The sequence below is a fragment of the Pholis gunnellus genome, assembly GCF_910591455.1.
Source record: "Pholis gunnellus genome assembly, chromosome: 4".
In the NCBI taxonomy this organism is placed as follows: domain Eukaryota; kingdom Metazoa; phylum Chordata; class Actinopteri; order Perciformes; family Pholidae; genus Pholis; species Pholis gunnellus.
Genome location: NC_136530.1, coordinates 1,510,845 through 1,533,602, shown reverse-complemented (window position 1 = coordinate 1,533,602; position 22,758 = coordinate 1,510,845). Strand labels below are relative to the sequence as shown.

The following is a 22,758-nucleotide window of genomic DNA, read 5'->3' as shown; positions in this document are numbered from 1 at the left end:
AACGGTGTGAAAGAGAGTCGGTCAGCGAGTAATAACGCTGTTAGTGAGAACTGAACTACTCAAGGTCACATCATCCGACGTGTTAACTCATTAAACCATCAAATGGAAATAAGGACTCTCCACCACATCGTTTAAGTCCACTTCTTCATTTCTGGCAATATTTGTATTGTTGTTACGCAACAGGAAAGAATGTTGAATTGTTATTTTGAAGTCGTGACACATGTGATATTGGATTCTTCGTGAGGAGCTTGGAGGTGATCCAGCTCTGGGATTACACAGTTAAAGATTTTGATCCATAAACAATCCATAAAAACTCCTCATGGAATGTTTTTATGGTCTGTCAATTTACTTAATTCAGCAGAGAAATGATAAGAACGATGTCAATGAGTAACAGCAAGAAGTGTGCGAGCAGATATCAGGTTACAGACCGGATGTGTTCATCACAACCACGGCTAACTTCAGGACAGCTGACTTAATTAGAGAGGGCTATTAAGGAAGTTAAAACTGATGTACCGTAGGAACCAAAGGTACCGTGGAGGTTCGACACCATGATGATGCAGTAAACTCACCGTCAAAGCGTCCAGGACGCTACATCCAACACATCCATGTAGAAATTAGCAGGAAGAAAGCTAATTAACGTTAGCTGTTAGCAGCCGGTGGGCGGTTCAGTCCTAACGTTGCATTGAGTATCATTATGACACGTTCAAGCTCTATTCAGTGAAACTAGATTTTAAGCGAAGGGGAAATATAACGTTATCACGACGTGTTAAGATGTATTCGTGTTAATCTTTTCATTTAGTGTTTGTCGAGAAACTTGAATAAATACAGATGTTTGAAGGAGATTTTTTCAACACAAAATATATATTAGAGAGGAAATTATGACACGTTTAAAAATAAAGTGAAGTGAAAGCTTCATGTGTTAAAGCTGCATTCTCTCTAGTGTCCACCAGGGGGCGAGTCCTCTGGTTGTATAGAAGTCTATGAGAAAATGACTCTACTTCTTCTCTACTTCTACCAATGAGCCACAGTTTCCCCTTTTTACTGGTTGCAAAAAGTCAAGATGGCGACAGCCAAAAAGTCAAGATGGCGACGGCCAAAATGTCGAACTTGAGGCTTCAAACTGTCGGTCTTCAAACCAATGGGTGACATCTCTACGACTACGTCCACTTCTTATATTCAGTCTCTGCTCCGAACACTAAGTCACACTCAGTGTTTTGTTTTTGACCTGTTTTACTCTTCTCAGATTGGCTGTTGAGAATCTTGGTATTGGTATCGACAACTTCATTTCTGGTATTGTGACATCCCTAGGCGGTTTGGTAAAGATGAAGCAACGGCTATCAGCCCGTTAGCTTAGCTTAGCGAAAAGACCGGAAACGGAAAGGGACCAAAAATCCACCCACCAGCACCTCTAATGAAGCTCACAAATGAACACATTACATCTTGTTTAATAGAATCAACACTAGGCGAGCTGTCTCTACTGGTGTCCAGTCTGTAAGCTAACCAGCTGCTGGCTGTAGTTTTATATTTAGCAGACAAACAGAAGAGACCGGCATCGACCTCCTTATCTTAAGCTGCGTTTGTGTGGTGTCCGGAAAACGTGAACGTTAACCTCACTTTGGATCAACATTTTGGAAAGTTTTGAAAATGTTGGTACACGACTTTCTTTATGCAGAAATACTGCAGACGAAAGTAAATGTTTGGTTGATGACTTTAATTCACATGTTTCTTGTAATATGGTATCAGGTTGTAACCGCTGAGTGACCTAGATTAGTTATTAAAGTGATGTATTAGCATTAACCCTGATAACAAGTCAAGTCAAGCAACATTCTAGTCGTAATAAATATTAATCGTTGATTTTTGTTCTCAACGTCCATTTTGTTTCCACATTAGCTCGACTAACTTTGTGAATTGTGACCGTCTGAGGAGCACCTGAATGCATCGTAACTAACTAATGTGTAGCGAAGCTTCCTCCGTGGTTTGATTTTACATTCCGCAACATATTTTATTGCTGGAAACACATTTGACCTTTAGAGCATGGATTAAAGAGGTGGGGCGTTGACAGATCCTGATATCTAAAATCTATCATTTATGGGATGGCAGTACCCATAAAAATACCACATGAAAGGATATTACTGCAGGTCACGCCTGAACACTTGTTGTTGTTTTGGTGACCTGACGACAGAGACAGAAGGAGGAGGAGGGAGATCATTACTCCATCCCTCAATTATATCCAGACTCCACTCTGTTGACACGTTGTAACTCCTTATTTAACTAATGACCCGAACACCAGGCGACACGTCACCGCTGCAGACGGAACATCATCCCGACGCGCCGTAAATACCCGTTAAGACGTTAAGACGCGACCGCGCGGCCCGTTCCTCCGGAGTTCAGCTGTTTTTATTTATCAGACGCAGTCGCAGAGAAGCAGCCTGAGGACGTCGGCCATTATCGTTAAAAAACACAGCGACAACAGAGAAGCATCACTTCTGACCGATGCTCCCTGAAGGTGTCTCATCGCCGTGGTAACTCATCCTTTCAGGTCAAACCGTTCTCGTCTCCCGTAGCGACGGCTCAAACTGATATCGTCTTATTATCTTTTGTATCGACCCGGAGCTCCTGAATCAATAACGTCTCAGATTCCTGTGCTCCGGCCTCGGACGAAATGTTTTTAAGTGCCCCCCCCCCCCCCCCCCACATGTCCAGTCTCCTGATCACTGATCATCCCGATGGAGCCGATGGGCTCAGGAACAGCTGACCGATTAGAACGCAGCTTCCGGTGCAACTTGTCCATCCCTGAGGTTGTGAGACAGTCTTGATTCTACGTCTGATTTTCAGACAAATAAAAAACGAAAAATACTTCAGAAAAATGCGTTTTATTAAATTCAGGAGCAAGTGGGTCAAATATTTATGGACATGTTTTGTGGAGGTGTCGAATAAATGACCTTATGTTGTTTCATTGATTCTTATAGTCTCGAGCAAACTTTACCTCCAGAAATGTGAAAACGTTACCCAATTTGAAAAATAACTGGAAAGCAGAAGAAACATTTAATAATGATATCCTATAATATTATATAATATTAATAACAATTTGTTTTGTACTTCTCCTGTGTTCAGGCTGCTTCCTCGGCGCCGCGTCCCCGGAGACATTATGGACTTTAGGCCGGACGCAGCATTAATTAAATGAACGATAAGTGTTTTATGTTCCTCAAACAAAACGATGGAACAAAACGGTTACCGAGGAAACATCATCACCGCTCTGATAAAGCAGCACTTCACTGCTTCTCAGAACTTCCAATGAGTCACATGTCTCTGAAAACACAGAACGTGTCGGAGCTGCTGCGACTCATCCCCCCTAAATGTGTCTGTCGGATCACTGCGCCGGCTGTTTGTGAATCATAAGAGATGAGAGAGGATCGCGGTGCAGAAAGCACACAGGCACACGCCGGACAGGCTCACGGCCCAATCGCAGGTCTGCAGGAGCCGCCGCTCCACGTTCGGGTTCCCCGCCGCTCCGTGGGCTCCTCCCACGACGCCATCCCGCTCTCTTACCGAGCCGACACCACCTCGGCTGACGGACGAGGCCCTCGGTGCAGACGCTCGCCGACTGGCAACCCTTCGTTCTGCAGATTGAGTGCATGCAAAAAAACCCCACAAAGATTATCTCAATGTGCAGGCGAGAGGTGGTAAGAACGATATGTGGGGAAATGGCGCCATCCTGTGGCAAACGGGTGCAAGTGGGTGCAGCACAATTACCCACCGAGACAACTCTGCAGCGGCACAGTGACAACAGTGACAATGACAGAAAGAAGAGATGCATATGTCTGCAGAGAAATGAGAACAACACATTTAAATAAATCATCACCTTTTCTTTCTCAAAATAGCAGCCTTTAGTGTCTTTAATGTCTTATTCATGACCAACGTTCAATTAGCATTGAAACGTGTTTCAATAATTAAAGGTAGATCGAATTATCAAAGGAGGATAATAAAGTGTAAGAGCTTTCTCCTCTCGCTACACGCAGTCGGAGTAAACCGCCTACCAAGAGGAGCTGTGCTCCGCTCTGACTCATCCTCCTCAAGGCTTTCCCCATCTGGACTCGGAGCAGAGCTAAAGAACAGGGCATCACTGCCTCCTCTTCCTCCGCCTGCACACATCTGAGGGGAGAAATCAATGGAGACGGTGTCACACGCGACCACCAACAAATATATATAATGTATATATAACCTATACAGCTCCTCTCAAAGCACTTTACACTACATGTCAACATTCACCCACTCATTCACACACCGATGGCAGGATCCAAACTAAATGTTCATTCACCCATCTGGGGTTCATCGGGGTTCAGTGCAGAGGGAAACATTCAGCATGCAGGCCGGAGGAGCCGGGGATCGAAATGACAGAATAATACTTGAAACGGTGTTTTAAAAATACTTCAGAAAAATGTGTTTATTCTGGACCAAGTGGGTCAAAAAAAAATTGTCGATATTTTTGGAGGCGTGGAATAAACGACCGTGTTGTTTTAGTTTTAGTCTCATCAGGTGAAGTGAATGTTTCCGTTTGCAACTACTGAACATGAGTTAACGCTGCCTACGCACTGTGCCGTCATTTGTAGATATTCCATGAATTGGTTTGGTATCTTATCCACGTAGTCGTGAATGAGGAAGAATAAAGACTGAAGCACTAACGGGGTTCAATAAACGGCGATCAGCCAAACTGCTGTTGGTGTTTTCGTCACAGAACGTCTTTACTTCAGTGAAGACAGTTCACTAGTTATTTTTGATCCAAAGGACAATACGTCATAAACCTAACGAAGGATTTCACTCCCGCTCCCTGTAGGTATGAAGAACTCATTCTAAGCTACAAAACCCGACGATTCTCAGTTTCAGGTGATTAAACGATGAAAACAAAGCTAATAAATCCCCAAAATGTTACGCACTGTTCCTTTAAACTAACAGAAGAAGTGCTATAAACAAATATTAATGATCATTATTATTTGTTGTGGCAGTTCATGAATTTAAAACAAGCACCTTTTTAAGATCATCAGCAGGACGTCCCGCTCGTCACGCTGCGACTCATTAAACATGCTGAAGACGCTCGCTGGAAGAACGTGGCCTTGTTCTGCCAAAAGCACCAAGTTGAACATTCCCTGTGAAAATAATAAAAAAAGATAATCATAAGAGGAGCTGGGGGGTTATTCACAGAGCAGCGCCTCGAAACAATAACACTGTATAATGCTGTTTTTATTGCGGTGGGCCTGAGCCTGAACGCTTTAATGAAGTTTATCACGGCGGTGATGAGGTTACGGTCACCTGGGGGCTTCCTGCTGCAGCTGCTCGGACGTACATCGACACAGCCTCAGCCAGCGACCATAACGAGTCTCCTCTCCGGCTGGAGGAGGAGGAGGAGGAGGAGGAGGAGGAGGAGGAGGAGGAGGAGGAGGAGGAGGAGGAGGAGGAGGAGGAGTAGTAGTGCTGGTCTCCCATCTTCAGCAGAGCTGCAGAAAGAAGATAAGTACTCTGCGGTGTTCATTGAGCGGACTGACGGGGAAAAACACAACAATGAGAGGAACTCACCTGCGGGATGGGGATCGTGGTGTAATATGGAGAAGTTGTGATACCTCCACCGACAGTCGTGATGGAGGTCCAGCTCCTGTGTGCAGAGGGAGGAAGAGCAGAGTGATGATGACTCTTCATCAAGCCGCCTTCACAACTCGAGAGACGTCGGGCCTCGTCGCACAAAGCCATTTCAAATCCTCGTATCGCTGACTTGTTCTTGTTTCGATTTCTGGGATTCCCCAATATGTTCTTATTTTTTGCTTAGAGAACGTTTTCCTAAAACAAAATGACAGAAACCATCTCGAGCGTTCACAGCAGGCCTCCTCTATAAATCCTGAGAAGAGAGAACTGTGCATAAAATAAACGCTCTAATTCTTGGGTGTGTTTGCACACGGCACATCGCCAGTGAATCCCACTGCTCCTCTACAATAACGTGAATACGAATAACGTGAATACGAATAATGTGAAAAACGTGAATACCAATAACGTGAATACCAATAACGTGAATAACGTGAATACCAATAACGTGAATACGAATAACATGAATACGAATAACGTGAAAAACGTGAATAGGAATAACGTGAATACCAATAACGTGAATACCAATAACGTGAATACCAATAACCTGAATACCAATAACCTGAATACCAATAACGTGAATACGAATAATGTGAAAAACGTGAATACCAATAACGTGAATAACGTGAATACGAATAACGTGAATACCAATAACCTGAATACCAATAACGTGAATACCAATAATGTGAATGCCAATAATGTGAAAAACGTGAATACAAATAACGTGAATAACATGAATACGAATAACGTGAATACCAATAACCTGAATACCAATAACGTGAATACGAATAATGTGAAAAACGTGAATACCAATAACGGGAATACCAATAACCTGAATACCAATAACGTGAATACCAATAACGTGAATACCAATAACGTGAATAACGTGAATACCAATAACGTGAATACCAATAATGTGAAAAACGTGAATACGAATAATGTGAAAAACGTGAATACGAATAACGTGAATAACAAAAACGTGAATACCAATAACGTGAATACAAATAATGTGAAAAACGTGAATACGAATAACGTGAATACCAATAACGTGAATACCAATAACGTGAATACCAATAATGTGAAAAACGTGAATACAAATAACGTGAATAACGTGAATACGAATAACGTGAATACCAATAACGTCAATACCAATGACGTATTTATAATATAACGTGTTTAGAGGGCGTTAGCTATAGTATGCTAATAACTAGGGCTGCCTTTTAGTAATAGTCTACGAAGATTTCTTTAGTCGATTTGTCTTTTCTTTATGCTGTTTTCAAGCTGAATTATTCCTCAGAAACTCCTCTGGTAAACATCTAAAGCATTCATTTATTTAAAAGGTGCTATATAATCATTATTATTAGTATGCAGTCGATTATTCCGTCTATGGGCTGAGAAATACTTTATTATGCTTTATTATTAAAGAGCAATAGTTAGAAAAGATCTCTTAAAATGAACAATTAATACGTTTTCTCAGAAAGATCAACGTTTGTATTGCTGACCCATTTTGATAAATTCTTCTTCTTTGAAAAACTAAGCCTCTATTCAAAGAAGTTGCATTAATTTCTAGTGTTGGAGTTACTTGAGGAGTCCTTTCAGCCCACCAGGGAACGGTTACGAATATTTAACGCATCTGGAGTCGACTTCTCTTATTTTAAGAGGCTTTTTTAGAGAATGTTGCCGCACGAGGCCCTTTGATTTCAGAACTGTGCTGAAAATCAGGTGAAAGAGTCTGTGTTTGGTTGAGGACATGAAGGGGTTAAAACATTTACCTCACACAGGTGTGCAGCGTTGCTCTGAGCCAAAGCCAGACCGGCTTCAGCCGCCAACACATACTTCACCAACGCTCCCTGCCTGTTTGCAAACACAAGAACAACAAACGCAGAATGAGCCAAAGAGAGCCTGAGATCAAATGGGGACAATTTAGAAGAAGTAATTGAAATGAATGTCCGCACCGGGAGCCCCGGATGTAGCCCAGCAGGGCGTCTCTGATCACGAGCCCAAGGTGTCCGTTCTGGTCGCAGACCTTTTTCAGCATCCTGCACAGAGAGGGAAACGGGTGGCTGATGAATTATGGAATATCATTTCTCCACATGTTATCGTAAAAATATTTTAACGCAATCTAAAAATAGTTCCTGATTAGTTGAGGTAAAGCCTCCACAGCTGCAGCAGGAGCTTCTTTAAATGCATGAGATCCCAGAGGACCAACGGTGAGCAGTGTGTCTCTGTGCCAGACAACAATGCAGCGACTCGTATTTTTAGATATGCAAATAGAACCTGACCTTGAATTAGCCGGCTGCCATGGAAATTGGATGCCACCGAGCTGCAGGCTACATTATGCACAACAGCCCGTAACAAAGCTTTCTTCACCGCTAATGGAAAAAAAAAGAGGCCTCTTACGTCACAGCCCTCTCCCCGTCCTGAGACACGCCCTCCAGGATCCCCGTGGAGAGGTACCACGCCGCCTCCACCGACGCCGCGTCGTGGCCGAGCCGGGACGCGTTCAGGAACTGCAGGACTGCGGCCGTCTGGGGGGGGGGGGGACAAATCAGCTCTAAAACAGATCAAGTAAAGTAAAGCAAGCATTTTTGACCTGGGGGGGTGGGTGACCCGGACCTCGTTCCTCCGCGGGTCGTCTGGGTTCTGGTTGCCGAGGTGATAGATCCCCAGGTTGAAGATGGCGTCGGCGCTGCCGTTCAGCGCCGCTTGCCGGAAGTATTTCACCGCCTTCTTGTGGTCGCTCAGTATCGTCCGGTAGTACCAACCCAGACCGTTCAGCGCGTTAACGGAGCCCTGCAGACAAACACATGTGTGTGTGTGTACACACAGATTATTGGGAGAACACACACACGGACATGCACAGACACACACACAGACACACACACAATCACACACACAAACACACGCACACACACACAAACACGCACAAACATGCACACGCACAAACACACGCACACACAAACACACACGCACAAACACACACACAAACACGCACACACATACACACACACAAACGCACACACACACATACACACATACACACAAACACACGCACGCACACGCACACACACATACACACAAACACACGCACGCACACACACACACATACACACGCACACACAAACACACACACGCACGCACACACACGCACACACACAAACACACACATGCACACACATGCACACGCACACATGCACGCACACACAAACACACGCACACATACACATGCACAAACACGCACACACACACACAAACGCACGCACACACATACACACGCACATACACAATCACACAAACACACGCACGCACACACATACACACACACACGCACACACAAACACACACACACGCACGCACACACATACACACGCACGCACACACACGCACACACACACACAATCACACACACAAGTACCATCGCTGCAGCTTTCTCCAGCAGCTTCAAACCTCTGGTGGCGTTTTTTTTCACTCCCTGTCCCTGAGGGAATAACATCAATCAGAGGATCAATAAGTGTCAAAACACACACACACACACACACACACACACACACACACACACACACACACACACACACAGAGGAAATACCCAGTGTTGAATTTGACCATAAATAAGAATCGCTCCGGTCTTTATCATGTTGCAGGACCTTCATCAGCAGGACGGAGTAGTCGTACATCGCTGTGGGATCCTTCAGCTGCAGAGCGCTGCGTTCGTACCACTTGACGGCGGTCGCCACGTCCTTCGGGACTCCGTGTCGTCCCCAGAACAGCATCGTTGCCAAGTGTTTCTACACAACAAGAGTTTTACATTTGGTTCTCTTCTGAAACTACGATTAAATAAAAGAACTAAGAAGCGACTCAAACGTACCTGAGACTCCACGTCTCCTTCCTCCGCTCGGTATTTGAGGTAGTGAAGGACGTCGCTGGTCTCCTCCGTGAAGCTGTTTAAATCCTCTTTGTTGCTCAGATAGATGAGTTCCAGCGGGTGTTGCTTCAGAGGAGACGGACATAAAGTAACTTATTAGTGCTGAGATAAGAGAGAACTTTATTCATCATCTTTGTTTCAGTTCTTGATCAAAGATCACAACAGAAGAAGAATAAAAAACAACATAAACATAAAACAATAGAATAACAAATATTAAGTTTAAAAGAAATAATACTGATTCCATTGCAAAATATAACACAATAGTAATAAGAGTAAGGTAATAAATACAGTAAAGGGTATTCAACTAAAATAGAAAAAGGAAAATTACAACAACAAATAAAAGTGACACAAACACCAGAGCATCACATGAAGGGAGGTATTGACTGAGATTGGAAAAAGTAGTAAAAAACGTTATATTGCACATGAAGTACTGCTACTTTTACAAGTACTACTTCGAACATGACATCACATCATGGTTAGGTTTAACCGGCTGTTTCTTCTCTTATTTGTGGAACATAATGACAGATTGCACACACGTCGCTGTGCCCTCTGCTCTGGCTGAAGGCTCGTTCTATGATGAGGATCATCAGGTCACAAATCTTTTCATCTGCCAATGAGAATGATAAAGGTGTATTTCGTCCCGCTCTAACAGGTGCATGGACGCTAACAGGAGACTGAGGAAGATGTCAATCCATGAGTCTGTACACGCCCACACAGGAGACGTGTGATCAGACAGATTAACTGGAAACACCTGTGTGGGTGTTCACAGGCTGCAGGATCAATGTCACAATGTGTAGAACACTGTTGACGAACGACCACATCGACCAAACCACCGGTGTGATCGATAAACTGTGATGCTGAGCAAAGAGCAGTGAGCTGGATCTTCTTCTTCTCGAGAGACACAAATAATACTCTTTAAGTAGCTGAAACACACAAAGTGCATGAGGCAGGAAGCTCGGTGACGTAGTGACACAACCGGCAGTGATGGTTAGAGATCCGCTGAAGCTTCAGTACGACCAGACGGCAACCTCCGGTTCTGCCGAGTGTTTTTTGCAACCAGTGAACAGGAAGTTACCACATCTGGACTGAGGAGGAGTGACGTAGAGACGCCGTATACGTCTCTGGTAGAGACCTGTCAATCACTGTGTAGCCCCGCCCCTAAAGCATCCCCTGCTTTATGGTCTGTTTGACTCTAAATGGACCATCATTTACTAAATGAACATCATGCTGTATTGAAGAAGACTTGAAACTAGAGATTGAGACCATAAACTCATGTTTACAATGTTTACTGAGGTAATAAATCAAGAGAGAAGTAGAGTCATTTTCTCATAGACTTCTATACAACCAGAGGAGTCGCCCCCTGGTGGTCAGTAGAGAGAATGCAGCTTTAACACATGACGCATCGGCTTGCCTCCTGTTTGCAGGGAGAGTTTGTATTTTCGGAGCAATAAGCATTCGTTTTCAGGATGAAGGGTGGTCTCCAATGAGACATGTTATGGATTATTGGGGTTTAGGAATAATGGGCCGTCCCCGGATCTGATGAGCTAACCGTTAACTCACTAGCCTGCCAAACTTGCCGAGTGGTCATTTGCCGAAAAAATACTTCATCAGGACCGCGTGGGTGTGGTTTGATCAGATTGGATTGACAGAACTGACAACACCAGCAAACAACCCAATGACAGTCATCAGTCTGTGCTTGCCGAATCCTGATTGGTGCTCGGATGTACGTGCCATCACACCGTTTTAACTGAGCCCCGCCCACTTCCAACCAGTCAGACAAAACAGCACAGAAAGATATCGCTCACTCTAAATAAATTAAAAAGCATTCTACCTTTGGCAGAACATTTTCTGGTCATATAGGACCATGTTGCTGATAATAAGAAGCTGATTGAGAAAGCCGTTTTCGGGGCCTTTAATTAAGATTGAATCCAGATGGATTATTGTGCCGCCATCGACTCGGAAGTCGATTTAAAATGCAGCAGCTATAATTTTCCTATTAAACACCACGATTGTTTTTCTCGTTGCACTGGCTGCCTCTTCAGGCTGGAGTCTTCGTGACCCTCTTTTTATTTGATGCATCTTATTTAAATAATCCAAGAATAAACAGGAAATCAGTGTGTTTTCTCCTGATCTTCGGATTGCTCTTCTTCTGTTCATCAGGACAGCAAACGCATTCCTGTTTCTACATTCAGATTTCACATGTGACTGAACCAACAAACACACTATGAATCATATTCTGGAGGCAGCCCTGTATCACTGCTGTCATGTACTTGTACACATGAATACAGTGTATGTGTTTGTGCATAAGTGTAATTGTAATGTGTGTTGTACATGCGGATGTCTTATCCTTAAATCTGGTGATACTGTACTTTGCGTTTCTGTGTGTGTAATGTAAACATCTGAGACACAGTTTGACATGATGCATTGATCGTGTTTTACTTCTGATCCTCATTTTCTTTCCTTTTTTTTTTTTTTAAAGGTGTACTTTGACACTTTTGAGATTTAGGAGAGACGATCGATACCACACTTCATATTCGTGACTAGCGTCGCCTCTCAAACTCTACTTAAAATGCTACATTTTGTTTGTTTGATCCGTACAAAAAACACAATTGTGTCTGTACATTTTTTTTTAATGTTCTGGAGATCCACAGTTATGAAATTCACTGAATGTGACACTGAAGTCATTTTCTCCATTGCCAGGTTTGAGGACGCAGTTAAAGAAATTCATCCTTTCATCTTGAACCGTGTGAGATGCCTCTGCTTGTCGAACATTTCTACTTCGTCTACGTTTCTCTTTCTTCCTTTCACTACTGTTTATGTTTGCGTCTGTAGATGTTCTTTGCATACGAGCTCTTTGTTTGTTTCGTTTGTTGTTTGCTTTGTTTTTGAAGAGATATGATGTCATTTCTTTATTTTATTAAATAGAGGAGGACTCTGAATAAACATTCAGGCTTCTTTTCTTTTCCTCCACCATCTGTTCTTTTATATTTTAGGTATTTTGTATTTTCATTTTTGAGCAAAACTAACTAATTTGTTGGGATCAAGACTGTTTGTACAAAATTGACAATTGACAAAAGTAGACATTCAGACCCGACCAGAGTGGAGGACTGAGCGATATTGCCGCTAGCATTAATTAATAATAATCTTAATAATGTAATATCCACATACCACATTTTCATGGACCCTGGAACTATCAACGATGCTCTGTGCCCCGACATTGGAATAGTAGCTGTAAGCAACGTCCAAGTCTTTGGGAAACCCATCAATTCCTTGTTGGTGCTTGTACCCAGCATGCATCAGGGCGAAGCGGTTATCGCCCAATGCGCCAATCAAACTGTAGACATGACCCTGAAACACAGGTGACAATACTTTCTGTCATCGTTACAGAAGCAACGTGAAAGAGGGTCAATTAAAGGTACAGTGTCTGGCCTTTAGGGGGATCTACTGACAGAAATGGAGTATAATATTAATTAGTATGTTTTCTTTAGTGTAAAATAACCCGAAAATAAGAATTGTTGTGTTTTCATTATGTTAGAATGAGCAGTCTATATCTACACAGAGTGGGTCCACAGTGTTTCTACAGTAGCCCAGAAAGGACAAACCAAAAACAGTCTTCGGTTGGTTGCAATCTGCAGCTTCACCACTAGATGTCGCCAGATCCTGAACACCGCCCCTTTAAGGTAGAAGGACGGCTGTGACTCTACCTGTTGTTGATCGACTGGGTGGCCGAGGCCGGAGAAGAAGACAGCGGCCAACAAGAGAGACGCTTTGTGATTTCCAATGCAGGAGGATATTTGGAGTAGAGCCGTTGATCCGAACTTGATTTTATTTTGTTCCTGATCCACAGTGAACATTGTACCAACTGCCTGATCAAACAAAACACTCCTGAGCTCCTTCATGCTCAAAGATCCTACAGAAAATGATGCAGAAACACAGTCAAGAACTGTGAATAATGACGGGATAAATGTAACTAAACGGTGCAACAATCCAACACACCTGTTCTGATGCTCTCCGTTTTTGTTTGCAATAAATGAAAAAGTGTGCTGTGTTTAAGTTGTTCTTCCCACGTCCATGTTTGCGTGCACACTTTCTCTCTGGACGGACCCCGAAGTCTTGTGAAGTAAGGAGTACAGGCATCTAAAACATAAAAGCAACCTGTCAGCAGGAATCCTTAACTTAAGTACTTTAAGAGTTATTACAAGGAACGTTCATGCAGTGTTGATTCTGTTGGTCCCTGTGGTCTAAAGCGGTCGTGTTTCTGAGCACCAGACTCTCTTTAAGTCTCTCATTTTACTGCAGCAGGGTCTGACAGTCTGCATCTGGGTCTGTTCACAGTGGACCGGTCTCTGCTGGAGGATCTGGGTCTGTCCACGGTGGACCGGTCTCTGCTGGACTCTGAGCTGAAGGAGTTTCTGGTGAACCTGCATGAGTTCATCTGGTTTCACCAGAATCTGACCCGGTGGCTCCGATGACGAGCATCAAGAATAACTCTATAGAAACAGACCATCTTCTCTCTGATGGTCTCTTTACTGATGGAGGTCTGATAGAGGATCAGGACTACACTGAGACTGGTTCATAGAGGATCAGGACTACACTGTGTAAACACCCTGTTTATGCGATCTATGTAAGGTTGATCCCTGTGGAATAGGACGTGTCGACATAATACCTCACCTGTGGCGTCTGGTGTCGTGTCATGACTCTCAGTTACTTGCTTGAGAAAAGCTCGTGTCAGCGCTTTCACTTCCTGACACTCCTGATGCGTCCGATCCAGCTCCTGCGACGTTGACTCGAGGTGGTTTTCCACCTGTGACACGGATAAAGTTTCAATTTCAACACAGTTAAATAAAACGGCAAAATAAATGAACTCAGAAAACGGATGCTTCACCTCTTCCGTTCCGAAGCGGTAGTATTTGATCGGCCCAAAGTACCCGTGGATACCCGGCATGTGGTCGCTTCCTCCGATCACAAAGTATCCATCGGTGTCGTCATAATGGACACTGTGCTGAAATCTGAAAGATATTCACCACCGCTCAAACCAGCTCTCGTGATCATTACCAACATATGAGTCATCGTTCTATTTTAATAACTGGACAAACCGGTGCTTTGTTAGGACAGCAGGGTTGTTTCAAACATTTAAAATCTGAACAAAAAGCCCCCTTTAAACCCGTAACCCGTCTTACTGGTATTGATAGCTGCGGGTTTTATCGTCCCATGTTGCATCCAGCAGCACCTGGAAGTCAGACACAATAATAAAGCGTGAGCTCACGACACACGGGATGAAAAAAAACAAACTGCTCAGCTGTGAACGACTGCAAATTGCAGCACACGTTGAAATCGCCTGGAGTTTCCCAGCTGGAAAGAAAACCATCTTTCAGGAACTTACAGCTGTTCCACAAGGAATTCAAACACCTCGAACGCAAAGGGCACCAAACCAACCAGAGGAGACGGGACTGGGAGACGTTGCCCCGAGCTGTGTTTTCATTTCTGTTTCTTATCCCTCCACCCAGAGGTTTCCTTCTCTTTTATACCTTTGAGTCCTGTATGTGGCAATCCAATCTAATCCATTTCCACCGGGGCAACACCACGTTGGCGCTGAAAGCTTTATCTTCTCCCGATGTCACACGTGTCTGAATTATGACGTTCCCTACACAGGAGATATGACAGTCATATATTTCACCGCAGGAGATCCAGCGCTCTTTATTAATACATAACACAGTCTGTTCCCCGAGTCTCGCGAAAAAACACACATCATCGCTCACAATCATCTGGCGGTACCCACCCACCTGTGTCTGTAAGCTGCAGCAGGACGGAGTCGTACGAGCGCTTCCTGCCGACGTGATGGATGATCCCGCAGAGCTTCTCCTGACACACGTTCAGCAGGTAGATCCACACGGATAAGGTGACGCTGGAATATCAAACCGAAAGCGACGACACACGATCAGCCAACGAAGCCAAGAGGTCGGATTCAAAGCGCTGAAGATGACCGACCTCTCTGCCTTTCATTGACCGTGAATAAAAAGCTCACATGCTCCGGTGAAGAGGCTTCGTGAAGCTTGTAAAAGGCATTTGCAACGACAGTGAAGTAAAACTAAAAGAGGACGAGTGTGTTATAACAGCTGAAACAGAAACAATCAGTGACCTGTGGCCTGTCAATGTGCTGATTTCAACATAAAGCACCAAACTCTACATTTGAGGGACTATATGGTGCTTTATTTTGCTTTGTTGTGCACGTTTAATGCTTTTAATATCTACAAATTCTGCTGTTAAGTACTTTTTGATACAACATTTGAAGACCCTGCAGAGGATTTCACTGTGTGTTCAAACTTCAGGCAGACTAAGCTCCAACGAAACCGAACTAAACGAGTCAGTGTGTGAAGTTTATGTCCAACCTGGGCTGTGTCACAGCACGGAGACGGGCGCTCTCCAGGGCTCCGTCGATAAAAGGCTGGAACCTGCGGACTACTCCAAAGCGCTGGCCGGGACTCGCCAGGGGAAACTTCAGCACATCGATCACGTCTATGCACGAGTGAAAAAACAGCAATAGATTACTTACAGCCATGGATGGATCAATGAACGGGTCTACTGGACGCAGGCCCAGGGGCCCAAAGTGTCACCTTCAAAATATGGCATCAAGGGACACGCATCAACCAAGAAGAGACTCACAAAGACACTTAAACTACAACAAAGAGACATAAGACACTCAAAACGACTATAAAGAGGGACAATATGACCACAAAGAGACACAAAACAACCACATAGAGACACAAAATGACTACAGCCAGATGCAAAACAAACACAAAGAGAAAGAAAACAAACACAAAGAGACACACACCTACAAAAAAAGAAGCGTAACAACTACACAGTCTGTGTGTTGCTCCTGTGTAGGTGAGGTGGAGGGGCCTTTCAGGGACCCATTATCTCATAATCCCTCCATCACAGAGTCAATATGTTTATGTTTGCATTCAAAGTTTCGGTGATGATCTAACCTGACTCATGCGGACATTGACGAACTCTGTTCCTGGTCGTCTGCCACACCAGTAGAGCGGCCCACGACGGGCACTCAGTGGGGGGTTTGGCTGGACGCTGTGAGAGCGGCTCCACCTGCAGCTCTTTATAAACCCTCACCGTGGAGTCCCGGTACGTCCCGGGTTCCCCGCCATCGTCCAGATGGTCTAACCAAGCGCGAACTGTCACATTCTGGGTTCTCAAAACGCGCCTGTTGAAGAAGTCGTGCCGATATAAAACGGATGGAGGCAATCCGAGCGGCACCCGGTGGACCCTGTAGACTCCGGATGTGCTGCCGATCCACTTCCTCCTGAAGACGGCGAAATCCGTCTCCCTTAACGTGGACGCCACCACCTCCACCGCGAGCTGACACGGCCCGGAGCAGCGATAGCGCACACGGACCACTGAGCCGTGGGCCACTTTGTCAGGGGCCGAGGCGAACCCGATGGAATCACCGGCCTGGGACGAGGCGGTTGAGGCGGCTTGTAGCTCGCAGTGTCCCTGAGTGAAGTGAAAGATGAAGGAAACGAGTTGCCAGAGGACACATTTCATTTTAAAGACTCAAACCTGCATTCACTGATTATTTTGGCCAGCTGTGAGCACAACACTGACATGTCAGTTTAAGTAGATGTGGTGAACTTGTTTGCTTCTTATTTACACATCCAACAGTTAGGAAGCAACACATCTTTAGAGCTTTCTCTCTCGGAAAACAGCCGCCTACGCTATGAAAAAGTGAACCAAAAGAGTAAAGTCCATGCAGTGTCACGTTCTACAGTTTATATCAGGATAATAACTCGTTACACTAGAGCACAATAGAGTTTCTTACCATTATAATAGCAGCAGTGAAGACATAACCGCAACAGTAGAAGGCTAACCCATTCATTTTGAGTTGTTGTTTTTGCATTAAAGTGAATTAAAAGCAGCAGGTAATCCTTGAGTTCATGATGAGTCCCTTCAACCAGCTGGTAATGAGCTAAACTAATGTTTGGACTGAGAGTCACAGGTGTGTGAGCAAACACCCTGAGTGACGCAGTATTACCTGAAAATCAGGAGTTGCAAGTTTTAGCAATTGCCTACAGAATTCCTTCAGGGCTCGGCTCAATAGGCTCAATAGGCTGTTGTTTGATTCGTTTTGTTTCTTGCTTCTATTCGGGACGCGTTTCATGGGAGCGATGAACTTAATGTGATGTGCTCGAGCCAAGGCCTCGCCGTCACCCTGGGTCCTCTTGCGCCTTACGCCCACACACACAAAGACTTTTGCAGAAATTTGATCAGAAAAAAAAACAACCTGATACAGCACTCGAAAATTAATTACCCATGATGGGCTGTTTATGCTTCAAAGGGAGGGAGTGAGGCGTTGGCAACGGTTGCTGGTGGGTTTGTTTTGGATGACCACGCGTAGACCAACGCTGCCTTGGCGTCTGTATAAAGGTTGCTAAAGTCGAGAAACTCAAAGACGGCGAACAAACCTGTCGGGAGAGTTGATGAATACTTTTGATTAGACTTCAGCAGAGAGGGGGTTTCTTTTGGGGGAAAGAAAATTAAATGGCTTTACAGGACCTGTGCAATCTCCAGGACGTCCTCGGGGACAGTTTAACCACCGGATGTTCTTCAGAGCTTTTTGGGAAGAAGACCGGTTGTAACTATGTGAGTGGTTTTCCCTTTAGCAACACCACGAGTATGTTTACATTTTATATACCAGTTGCAGAATACTTGGACGAAAGCCCGATACAGTTTGGACAGATCGGCTCCGTCCAGCGCTTTGGCGCTGCCTCGTCTCTAGACTTCCTCTTACCGTCCGTGTCCTGGCCCGTGTGTCCTCCTCTGGCCTCCTCTCATTCCGTCCCTCTGCCCTTCCCGATGTCTCACGGCACCACCACCCTGGCCTTCCTGTTTCAGGGCGGCGTCCTGGCCGCGGCAGACACTCGCTCCAGTTGCTCGGGGCTCGTGGCGTGCCCGGCCTCCCAGAAGATCCTGCCCATCCACAGCCACCTGGTGGGCACCACGTCGGGTACGTCGGCCGACTGCGCCCTCTGGAAGCGGATTCTGTCCCGAGAGCTGCGGCTCTACCAGCTCCGCCACGGCCGACGGTTGTCCACGAGCGGAGCCGCCAAGCTGCTGTCCTGCATGCTGCACCCGTTTAAGGGGACCGAGCTGTGTGTGGCCGCCACGCTGTGCGGGTGGGACGGAGGGGAAGTGGGCGAAGGCCTGGACCACGGGGGTGCAAAGACAGAAACCACAGATCCTGGAGAGCCTGAAGATCTTGAAAAGGCCTCTCCGGCCGAGACTCTGAGCTCTTCTTCCACAACAGTTCGTCAACGGCGCTTCGTCCGAGAGAAAGCGAGCTTCTCTGGACCCAGCCTGTGCTACGTGTGCAGCGACGGTACTCGTCTGCAGGGGACGCTCTTCTCCGTGGGCTCGGGATCGCCCTACGCCTACTCGATTTTGGACCAAGGGGTTCGATGGGGGCTGACGGTGGACGAGGCCACGTCCGTAGCCAGGGAGGCCGTGTACAGAGCCACGCGCAGGGACGCGTACTCTGGAAACTGCGTGGACGTCTTTCACGTCTCCTCTAAAGGATGGACCCGCAGGAGCAGGGAGGATTTGAAAGAAGAGTATTACAGGGAGAGGGAACGACAAGGGAGACGGGACGAGGCTTTGTCTGAGTGACGACATGAAACAAACACAAATGGCACGAGAAAAGAAAGGCAAACATCGGGGGAGAGTATTTGTGGAGAGAGAGACGCGGTGGCTTCTCTGCATGCAGATACTGAATTAATGAACAGGACAGGCAGTTGCATCCTCCAGGCTGTTTCTCAGATGATTTGGGCATGCATATCGCTCCCTCTAATAAACAGCTGATGTTTTGTGTTGGCTCCGATGATAAAAATGTATTCTAACAGCACTCTGCTGCTGCACCCTGGCATTTGGATTTGGACGCTGAAAACATTATGAATCATGTGAGATAATCACGACGTACTCCTGCACCGTTTGAATCACACCGACACAGAGAGAAGCAGAGAAACCAAGCGGAGGTAACGGTCCAAAGAACCCAGAGGTCTCTCCGTGTATCAGGGAGCTAATATAGCTTTTGCAATAACCGGTATGTTGAAAACTGATTTGTGTCTGCTGTCAGAGGTTTCTCTCCGACACTTCAATAAATGAATGAATGAATAAATGTGATTTTGCTGAACTTGCTTGTTCGTTCTGTTTGAGCAGCTGGGTGGTAAATTAAGCGTACTAGTAATTATTCTAGTGACAATGACTCTGCAGGGATATTAGGGCAAAAGGTAACGAGCTGTTCGTCCTGTTCAGACATGCTTTTTGTTTTTATAAAGTTTTCAAGGCTGAGGCACTTCACCATACGGGAGGAAACATTATAGTTTGAATTATGCTTCCACATTTTTTAAATGCTTGTTGTTCTCAATATGACGAGCTTATTTTTTTGCAAAAATGCCATATGTGACAGACTCTGTATGTGTGCACACGCACGTATTTATCCGCCGCGTTAAATAAATCACAGGCACGTCTCCAGCGCGACATCAAGAGAGTCGAGATGTCTTCTCAGACCTGCGCTGTGTGACTGAGCGGGGAAAGCCTCCCTTTGCTCCCCGACCTCATCCATAATTCCCATCTTCAGAAGTTCATTAATGACAGAATTATTGAGCGAATGAAAAAACAACAAACACCGAGTGGAAACCAATCTGGTGGTCCAGATTTGAGAGAGAAAGGACCGAATTGTGAAAGTAATGAAAGTTTGCACGAGGAGCTGTGACTCAGGGCTTCCTCTGCTTCAACCTCTTCTGAGCTTTCTGGTCACTTTCTTGCAGAACAAACTCCACTGGACTGGATCAAAGAAGTTAAATGTCACAGCCCCTGCTGTCTAAGTCACATCACTCCATCTGTTTGTTTGTTTCGTCTCATCTCTCTAGAAAAACATATCGACCCTTAACAGCCAGAAATTTGCCAAAACTTTGACAGCCCCCCCCCTCCTTTCACACCCGGAGCATGTTTTCACTCGTAAATCTGTCGGCGTGTAGCTCTCAACTCCCGGCCAGCAGATTGATTACATCTCGGCTTTGTTTTGTGCTAACGCAGGAGTTCTGCCCGTTAATAAACCTCCGTCTCCAGCCGGGTGTTCGGGGGATCTGTGGAGTGACCTTTTGGGCTTAGCAAGTTTGCTTTTTTAGTCATATCAGTCAATACTTGTCTCAACACCACTTTTTTTTAAAGGCTCCCTTGTTTCTCAGTCGGGAGACAGAACTCACGAGTGATCAAGAAACGATGTGCAAAGCCAGACTGCACTCTGTAGATGAATGAACTCAAAGCATGTCTCGCTCCTTCTTTTTTCAAATTATAAATATCTGAAACATGTGGGCGAGAAACAAAACTTCTATTCCAGGAGGTATGGGATGTCAAAATGTAAAAAAAACATCACATTACCTAAACATCTCATGCTGCTTGGTTCACCAAACAGACACTCTGGATGTAATGATGCTGTTTGGAACATTCATACTTGGAATTTGGATTAGTAAATACAAATTTAGATTGTTTGTTTGAAGACAAAGATTTGAAATGACTCATGAAAATCTGCTCAGAGCTAAGACTTAATGGGAGACTGAATGACAGAAATGTACCGTAAATTAGATTGATCATTAATTTCCAAGAAGAAAAAACGATTTATTCATCTCGCTGGAGAAGCCATGCTATCAGAGTGATGGGGGGGGGGGGGGCGGTGGGAGAACACTGTTGGTGAAATGCAATCTTTTAATGCATCCTTGAGTAGCAATTTTCTGGTCCAACTGTTGAAAATGCAAAGATGATTATGCAGACTGGCTATACTTTAAGCAGATTACAAAAAAAAGCGGATTGCTTCCAGGGAACGATAACCAGCAAATATTGAAGGGTTTAAAGGATTTACATGTTGTCCAGAGGAAATAACAAACGTGAAAATTACAAACAAAAGCTCTGATTCTGAAGACATCTGGTTTGAGCTCAAACTGAGTGAAGCTAAAGTGGTCATTTGTCCGGAGTGGTGACACGTCGTGAGGCCGCTGTGTCCTCATGATAGCGTTTAGAGTGACGGTTATAACACCATTAATGTCATTATTTAAACATGTGTGTGAAGATTTATACGTGTATAAGATCTCTGAATGCATCCGGAGATTAGTGAATGTTGAAATGTACCTTTCTATGTACGCATTTAGAGTTTTATACACACATTTACAGATTTATGTAGTAATTACAGTTTCTTCTACACATTTATGTGAACATTTACAAATGAACTTAGAGTTACATACACATTTACAAATTAGTTTACACATTTCTAGATTTATGTACATTATTATGAACACAGATTTGTATTTATTTTTATTTTTGTACACATTTATAAATCTTATTATGCTCACACGCACAGATCTCAGTACGACATACAATTAAGACTTCACACACAATTACGTCCCCAAAGAATATCATCTGAGTGAGTTACACACTAAAGGAGAGAGAGAGAGAGAGAGAGAGAGGGGGGGGGGGAGGGAGAGAGAGAGAGAGAGCGAGAGAGCGAGAGAGAGAGAGAGAGGGGGGGGGGGAGAGAGAGACACACAGGGAGGGAGGGAGGGGAAGAGAGAGAGAGAGAGAGGGAGGGAGAGAGAGAGAGAGAGAGAGAGAGAGGGAGAGACTGGGCTAAGTGGACAGACCTCACGGTGAGCTCAGATGAACCGGCATTCTTTCCCACGTTGGATGATTTCAGCTCCGTTAAACCAGCGGAGCACCGGAGCAGAGCCGCAGACACACGGTAAGCTCTATTTCTATCAAGCACTTTGTGTTCATCCGCACCATTCACTACTTCATTGACTTTAACGCCCACTGACGTGACAAGTTTCCCTCCACTTCATCGTTGTTGTGTTTTCAGGGGCTCAGCAACTGTTTCTCTGTCGGTTTGTTGTTCGCAGATAATAATAAAAAAGAAGGAAACCTTTATTCCTTTTGCTGCCGCGAGCAGATGCGCGAGCTGTTTAGGTGGAATAATGAACGTCTGGAAGGAGAGAGGAACGCGAAGCTTTTGACAGATGGTTCGGATAAGTGCTGCCCCCCCACCACACACACACACACACACACACACACACACACACACACCACCAACACCTCTAATTTTTTGGCAAGGAACCGTTTGTGAATATGCGTGCGCGCGCGTGCTCCAC

General features: G+C 44.9%; 2 protein-coding genes across 3 annotated transcripts; one reads left to right on the top strand and one right to left on the bottom strand.

The window, feature by feature from the left end:
- Positions 1 to 2,746: 2,746 nt before the first annotated feature.
- LOC306695209 (protein sel-1 homolog 3) lies at positions 2,747 to 17,525 on the bottom strand. 2 transcript variants are annotated; one of them, XM_079158400.1, is made up of 24 exons: positions 17,385 to 17,525; positions 16,540 to 17,059; positions 15,943 to 16,069; positions 15,337 to 15,458; positions 15,082 to 15,197; positions 14,734 to 14,783; positions 14,439 to 14,562; positions 14,225 to 14,357; positions 13,550 to 13,690; positions 13,258 to 13,463; positions 12,722 to 12,901; positions 9,497 to 9,619; positions 9,276 to 9,416; positions 9,047 to 9,109; positions 8,248 to 8,424; positions 8,032 to 8,159; positions 7,587 to 7,670; positions 7,404 to 7,485; positions 5,572 to 5,647; positions 5,308 to 5,492; positions 5,026 to 5,144; positions 4,038 to 4,152; positions 3,758 to 3,821; positions 2,749 to 3,620 (listed from the first exon to the last, which is right to left on the bottom strand). In XM_079158400.1, exons 1-24 carry the CDS (start codon positions 17,460 to 17,462, stop codon positions 3,394 to 3,396), a joined length of 3,381 nt encoding a protein of 1,126 aa, XP_079014526.1. In that variant the 5' UTR covers positions 17,463 to 17,525; the 3' UTR covers positions 2,749 to 3,393. The 2 variants fall into 2 exon arrangements, with proteins under 2 accessions (XP_079014525.1, XP_079014526.1); XM_079158399.1 differs by having other exon boundaries at positions 2,747 to 3,620; positions 14,225 to 14,562.
- A 578-nt stretch (positions 17,526 to 18,103) lies between these two features.
- On the top strand, positions 18,104 to 19,228 carry psmb11b (proteasome 20S subunit beta 11b; the record flags this gene model as incomplete). Its single annotated transcript, XM_079157835.1, has 1 exon — positions 18,104 to 19,228. The coding sequence occupies one exon, from the start codon at positions 18,104 to 18,106 to the stop codon at positions 19,226 to 19,228; it is 1,125 nt and encodes a 374-aa protein (XP_079013961.1).
- Between the last annotated feature and the right edge of the window lie 3,530 nt (positions 19,229 to 22,758).

What these genes read in the sequence shown, in the direction of transcription:
- LOC306695209 (XM_079158399.1), bottom strand. Translation starts at nt 17,462, where the DNA reads ATGCAAAAACAACAACTCAAAATGAATGGGTTAGCCTTCTACTGTTGC. An exon ending in ACCCAGTCGATCAACAACAG is followed by an intron (nt 12,902 to 13,257) that starts GTAGAGTCACAG and finishes CCTGTGTTTCAG; the next exon opens with GGTCATGTCTACAGTTTGAT. An exon ending in GGCTACATCCGGGGCTCCCG is followed by an intron (nt 7,486 to 7,586) that starts GTGCGGACATTC and finishes GTTTGCAAACAG; the next exon opens with GCAGGGAGCGTTGGTGAAGT.